Source organism: Hipposideros armiger, unplaced genomic scaffold (assembly GCF_001890085.2).
Source record: "Hipposideros armiger isolate ML-2016 unplaced genomic scaffold, ASM189008v1 scaffold_892, whole genome shotgun sequence".
Lineage (NCBI taxonomy): Eukaryota > Metazoa > Chordata > Mammalia > Chiroptera > Hipposideridae > Hipposideros > Hipposideros armiger.
In genome coordinates this window covers 1,454-8,919 of record NW_017732242.1, presented here as the reverse complement: position 1 = coordinate 8,919, position 7,466 = coordinate 1,454, and the positions used below count along the sequence as shown (strand labels likewise).

At 31.6% G+C, this 7,466-nt stretch overlaps 1 protein-coding gene across 1 annotated transcript in view; it reads right to left on the bottom strand.

Annotated features, from left to right (window-relative positions):
- TBCK (TBC1 domain containing kinase) overlaps positions 1-6,219 on the bottom strand; it is a gene marked incomplete at its 5' end in the record, with an annotated part of 125,268 nt that extends 119,049 nt beyond the window's left edge. The window contains 5 exons of the mRNA XM_019630093.1: positions 920-1,058; positions 2,038-2,186; positions 4,617-4,678; positions 4,932-4,993; positions 6,159-6,219. Coding sequence (XP_019485638.1) covers positions 920-1,058; positions 2,038-2,186; positions 4,617-4,678; positions 4,932-4,993; positions 6,159-6,219 — 473 coding nt within the window. The remainder of the gene's footprint in view (positions 1-919; positions 1,059-2,037; positions 2,187-4,616; positions 4,679-4,931; positions 4,994-6,158) is intronic.
- Positions 6,220-7,466: the final 1,247 nt, after the last annotated feature.

Here is a 7,466-nt window from a genome sequence, read left to right as displayed (position 1 = left end):
AAGAAAAATTATAATGATGGTAACTTCTCAGGAAAAAGAACATTGAATCATAAATGCAAGAAATTTATTTAGAATTTCAGAAAATTACTTTTGAGAATTTATATATCCTTCAAACCATTTATTCTTGGAATTTCTATCATTTTATTTCCTGATTTTCTACTTAATTAAATATGTGAGCAGTCTAGCTGAAGTTAATGTTTAAAAATTAGTTTAAGAGGGAAAAAAAGTAGATAACCAATGGTCTATTCAAATCATTAACCCCAAAATATAACATATGATCAGCAGATGATTTCTAAGTTAACTACAATGAACAAATCTAGTGCAAAAACCTAAAATTAAAATTATAAAGTATTGGTGGAAACTAGAGATTCAGGTTTACTTCTTTATGAATAAATATCAACAGCAATGGAACAGGAAAAACTTTGTCCCTTAGGCTGTATTGTTATTTAACTTTCAATCTAATTAATAGGATGATGTCCAGGATCCTACACAGTTCTGTAGATTTTTCTCAACAGTTACTTAGCTCCATAATGATCTCTAGGACAAGCAGTGAGGTCATGGCGTACATTTACATTTACAAATATAATTGGAAATAGAATATGGTTTTTATTAATAGGCACACTAGTTGATTAATTCTCTTGAATATTAATGTTTCTGACTTGTACATTTTTCATTTATTGCACATCAATTATTACAAGATATTCCATAATAAAAATTTTACTTCAAATAGAGGATAAAACAAATTATAAAAAATGTTTAATAAAAATATTGATGGGAATTCTGCAATTTGATATTTAAGCCAAAAGAATAAGGTATTGACTTCCAATTGCTTTCATAATCATTTAGTTGAAATGTCTCCCAAACATTTTTCTTAATTATTACTAGATATTTTTCATGTCCAAAATTTTTCTTTGCTTACTTGGGAAGTGTGCAGATAGGTGGTTTGGATCGAATGATTTCCTTGTTGACAAGCTCTTTCTCCAAGTCACCTCCAGCTAAACACCAAAGGTAATACACTTCTTCAATAGATCTTTCGGCCAGGTAATCGCTGTTTATATCTATTAATGGCAAATTAAAGAGAATCATAGCGATCTCACTTTCTGTTTTTTTAAAAGGCAGCAGACTGTAACAGCTAATATTCTAAAAAAGTAAAAGCTGCAAAACATAGTAAAATATCCTTTAAAATATTCATATTACAAAATGCACAGAGGTTGAAATGAAGATATATATATGACATACAAATACATGGAGGGTGCCAAAAAAGTGTATACGCATTTTAAGAGATTTTATACACACACGCGCGCGCGCGCACGCACATCAGGCTCTGCGGGAAAGGAATAAGGGCAGAAACGAGCACATGGGAGGGCAACCAACACAAACTGTCTCATCCTTCATGTCTGGAGTTAATTGCATTGGCATGAATACTACTTGAAGATAGTGTGTGGAACATAGTAGGATCTCAATAAATATTTGTCTGAATGACTGTTTAAAGTCACTACTTCCTGCTATAACTTATCTCATAACTTTTTAGTATAAGAGTAACATATTGGTGTCACTAAAACACACATTCTGAGAGTTGTAATTTTCATGGAGAAATAAAGAGAAAAGTTGATATTCTTTTATAATGTAGAATGTAATAGTATTGACTTCCTATCAATAGTATGATTTTTAGAGATCATTTATAATAAATTATATATAATGTAATATAAAAATGTTGATGTAATGAGGACCTGGTTTATGCATTAAGATTTGAGATGAAAACAGGACTTTGCTTTACATGATACATTTTTTTTGTGGTGCTACTTCCTTAAAATTCTTGCTCTGAAGTAATTTAAATTTAAAGGATTGAAATGTTAGGTTAGTTTTATTTTAAACACATCCAGAATTATCTTTTCATTCCAAGATAAGTGTCCATAAAGTCTCACTAATGTATTATATATGAGTATATTGTTGATAAATTTAAAACTGAAGCCAGGAGAAGGGTGCTTCCTTTAAACACCAGGCTTACATTATTGCCTGTGTCTCACGTATCATTACCTTTACACAGCTGACTGATATCCTCAGGCAGAGTTAAATCAGCACATCTCAGGGATGAAGAAAACAGACTGGCAGGTTTGATAAAGGGAGTGTATAACAGTGACACTTCACTGAACACACTGTCCTGCATCAATTCATCTGGGGTTGGCCTTGAGAAACACATTTGAAATACAGAGCATGAATGAAAGTCATTAAAAATTTCCTAGAATAATAACACACTTTCAAGGGGACAGTTAAAAATATTAAGTGTCTCCTTAGCACAGAACATAGTCAAGCTCTCCTTGGCAGAGTCTAGATGTTCACCTTTCTATAACCACGTGAGCAGGAAATGCTGAATTTTCTCCCTTTGTTTTCCTTTTTTGCACCTTATGATCTATCAACATTATTACATATGAGCATCTCAATTTTTTACTTTTAGCTTGACAACCACGTACCTGCTTTACTAAATATCTTAAATAATAAAACTGAAAACTAATGATAGCTCTTGGTTTTCTTTCTATCCTCTTAATNAAAAAAGTTTTCATTCTCTCTTAATCTCCTACACTGTCATTTTAATTGTCTAAAAAAATAATTTTCTAAAAGATTAATATATTAAGCTTCTAAAAATTTTGATTTCAACAATACTTGTATCTTGTGTAAAATTTTAAACGGCCCCCATATCTTATAAAACTAAATATAAACTTCTCAATTTAACATTCAAAGTCTCCTAGGGTATGGCTTCATTCCATCTTTTCAGTCTAAATGCTTATTTACTATTTATCTACCCTGCGGTGACCACAGCATACACATGATAGTTAAATTTGATTACTTGCAAAACAGTGAACACACTCTGCCTGCTCAGGCTTACAGGCTTGATTCATGTTCCCTACCAGTGGTTTTTTTCTTCATGTCTATCAAAATTCTATATATCCATTATTTCATCTTCACTCCTGAATGTCAATTTTGTGAGTTAAAGCAGTCAAAATTCAAACTTACTTTCTCCCAGCACTTTATTGGCATTGTCCCATTGTTTTCTTGCTTCCACTCTGCAAAGAAGTTAAGTGCCAATCTAATTTTCATTTTTGTAGGCAGTATGTCTTTTCACTCTGTTTCAGATTTTCTCATTAACATCAGTGCTCAGTAAAGGCAATTTAGTGTTTTGGTTACGAGTACAGCTTTGGATGCAGGTTGATGGGTACAAATCTGCTCAACTACTTACTATTATGTAACAGACAGGTTGCTTAACCTCTCTGTACCTCAATTTCCTAATCTGTAAAGTAAAACATAAATAATTAGATAAACTTCATAAGACTGGTGTGATAATTGATTGAGGCAATAGGTGAAAAAATATTAGAAAACTACCTGCCTCTTGATAAGTGCTCATGAAATGTCACCTATTATTTTATTAACAGTTACCACCTAAAAGTTTAAAATAGGACTTCTAGGTATTTGTTGTTGTTGTTTGCATGTTTTGTTTTGGTTTTCATTCCCTTTGTAAGGTAATTAGTAGGTTCTTTCAAACCTCGGACTTTACGCTCTGCTTCAGACATTACTATAAGATGGATATTAGAACATCTGAATCTATCGTCCCTGTCTTTTAAAATTTATTTTATATTTTGAAATTCTTTATCTCTTTGTGTCACATTTTAGGAGAATTACTCAATTTCATCTCTACATTCAGTCTGTTCAGTTTACTATGATCTATCTATTTAGTTCTTTATTTCAATAATAATTTTTCTCTTAAAACTCTTAGCTGGTTCTTGTTCTTTTCAGCAAATATTACTGAGTCATCGTTTCTATAATTGTTTCATGAATGAAAATGTTTTTTTTATCTTTAAAGAACATGTATATTTATTTTAAAGTCTTTTCTATAGTATAAATTCTTCTATTGTTTCTTTTTTATTGTACAGTTTATCTTTAGATGGTTGGTGTTTTTAGGAATGTACTCATGTTTTAAATTCAGAATGTTTTTTATTTTATTTTATTGGGGAACAGCCATACTCATTGGTTACATACTGCTTTCATGCTAGAATGGCATAGTTGACTCTTTTAAGGAGGGCACAGCTCACAGTGGCCCATGCGGGGATCGAACTGGCAACCTTGGTGTTATCAGCACCATGTTCTAACCAACTTAGTTAACTGGTCAGAATTCTATACATCTTTTGGACTATGGAAACTTCTGGGTGGTAGAGTGATGTACTGACTTTCTGTACCTATGGCAAGAGCTTCCTAGCAAAATGGTCTTGGTATAGCTTCTCATCTAGTTCCTTAAAATTTCTAGTGTGCCCAAAGTTCACTGTGTTAGTATTTTATACAAATCTAAGGGTTTGATGAGGCAGAGGAAAATTTAGGCTTATGTTCAATTTACCATCCTTAAACAAGACTGTCTAAACGTTGAGTACCACTTAAAATGTCATGAAGCCATACGACGGAATTAGTATCTCCTTTCTTGGCATTCACACAGCTCTGTGTGTTTGTCTTCAAAGTTTATGGATCTAAGTTAAATTATAAACTCTCACAGTGTGTCTTAATCCCAGTTTATCCCTTGTTGCATTTNGTTAAAGATCTCAGTGTAATCCTAAACTCTTAATAATACTGACCTCTTGGAAGGGTGGAAGGTAAGGCACTTCTTCAAAAGATCTATCACATTTTCAGGAAGCTCCTGGTAAATAAAGAGAGAAAAAAAACTAATGTGATCCATTTAAAAAATATATTTTACTCAACTGATTGCTAATCTACGGTGTTTTGATTTTTTAAAAAGTCTTTATTTGAACTTTATCCAAATTTATATTAGTTTTTCACTTTGTGAAAAAAACTAATATCGATACAGAAATAAACTCAGCTTTAAAATAACTGTCTATTGGGTTCCCAAAATGCAAAATAAACAAATTTTCAATAACAGATTAATGACAAACCTTTATAATGTCCAGACAACCATGCTCTTCAGCCAGAACTATTACAGTGTCATCTATACAGTCTATAAAACAGAAAAATTATGTGAATTAATGCTGCGTTTCTAATTTATCAGACTAACCGGGTACTGAACTCCAATATATATATATATAATTTTTTTTAATTGTGTAATGAGTTTGGGAACTTCTAATATTAAAAAGCTTGTGACTGTTTAAACTTTCCTTACATATTTGCCAAAAATAAAGACTTCACATATTAAATATTAATTGAATCAAAGATATTGAAAGATAGCTTAAATTTAAGTGAGATAAAGCAGCAATTCAAGGAGGTAAAGACTCTTGCTCTTTTGCATGCTCTCTACATACACATATTACTCTTTAAAAAGACTTACTTTTTCATAATTATTAATTTACTTTTATTATATACAATTTGGAGAATGTACACATATTTCTCTGAGGATTTAAAATACAAATAGTTTGTAGACCACATTTAGAAATCCCTGAGACTCCTTAACAGAGCTATTATCAATCTTTAAAATTAAATATGGTAAATATGAGAAAATTTTATGCAATTTTATTTACAATTCATTATTAGTTAATACTTATTAATACTATTCTTTACATATTCTTACCTGTAAACCCTATTTATCTGTACACCAATGTGTCATTCTTTTACATGAAGTGCTCTGTCACTGTTTTTCTGTCCTTTTTTACCACACATGCTTAATTTATTCCACTCTCAAGTAGATTACACAAATTTTTATAAATTAGAATCATACATATTTGGATCTAATATATATATGTAAAATATATGAGCTTTTTATAAGGAAAAGATAAACATTCTTTCTCAGTCATATTCACCACACATGAGTTATTAAACAGAAAGCTCAAAAGTTAATATATATTGTCTGAAGGTAAACTTGCAAAGAGAAGTATAATTTCATATTCTCACATTTTGATTTCACAAGTTAGTTTACTTGGCTAGATCATGAAGCTAATTTTATATCCATCCATGTTATTATTCCTTGGTAAATAAGAAAAGCTCCACTATAATACTTCAGAAGGCACTTAAGTTGTCCTATTATAATGCTTACCGCTGATCATGAGAAAATTGAAGAGGATATTTTAGTGTATTCACTATTTTAGACAAACACATCCTTACTGTGTATGAATACTAACTATCACAGGGGATTATATTTGTAGTTGAAAGATAAATTGTGTGACACTTACCCAAGGTAAGCAACAATTTTAGTCTTTCAGAAATATCCAAGCTCTGAAATAATTTTCTTCCCTAAATAAAATGGGAAAAGAATTCAAGTTAACACTGCATCTTTTTTCTAGGGAGATATNTCAACCTAATTCTTAGCTATAGTAAAAATTAATGATTTTTTTCAAAATATTTTGAAAATCCATTGGAAGACAGAAACAATTGATAAATAATAAAAATTTCTGCCTCAAAAGACCTCCCAGTCCAAGTAAAGTAGACAAATTTGACAAATGTTAGAAGAGGAGAGGAGAGCATAGAAGACTGGGACCTAAGGCTGGCAGGTATTTGGAGGTAGGCTCAACAGGCCGTTAGCTGTCCTTCCAAAATTACTGTCATCTTGGACATGACAAATGGTTAGTTGTCCCTCCAATTCCACTCTCAACTTTTTCTCAATATTTAGGTGTCCTGCTAAAGGCTACACTTCATAATTTCTCTTGTACCTCTATGTGGCCACATGAGTAAATTGTCACCAGTGAAAGTAGAGCTGATAATTGCAAGTTTTAGGTCATAATCTTAAAGACAGTTACCATGAACTCACTCCTTTCCTTATGGCTAAAAAAAGGTGAGAGAGAAAACTTTGGATACTATATGTTCAGAACTGTGGAGCCATCCCTGATAGCCTAGGTCCCTGCATGACATTGTGGAATAAAGCCCACCCTCCCCTTGCTGGACAGTTACTTGAGGGAGAAAAATATCTATGTTCTTTAAGCTATTACATTTTTAATTCCTTTGCTTTTTGTTTGTTTTTATTTTATTTTTTTATTGTAAAATAAACATTTTAATTAGTTTCAGCTGTACAACACAGTACCCCTCAAAGTGACACCCCCCTCCCCCAATCCGCCACCCCACTCCTCCCCCATATCATACACATCTATTACAATTCCATTGACTGGACTCCCACACTATACTCCATGTCCCGTGACTATATATATATATATTCAATTATAGTCGACATACAATATTATACAACATCAGCTTCAGGTGTACAGTACAGTGATCAAGCCTCTTCCCCATACATGAAGTGGTATCCCTAACAAGACATGTGACCATTTGACACCCTACAAAATATTTACATTATTAATTATATTCCCCAAACTGTCTTTCATATCCTTGAGGCAATATTGTAGTTATCTATTTANGAAAAATTATTGGTGACATGTCTTTTAAAATGTTGCATAATATTTAAATTTAAACATTTCATATATCTGTGATTGTTACATTTTAGTTTGACATCAATCATTGTTACTTTTTAAAAATGTGTGTATTTTATT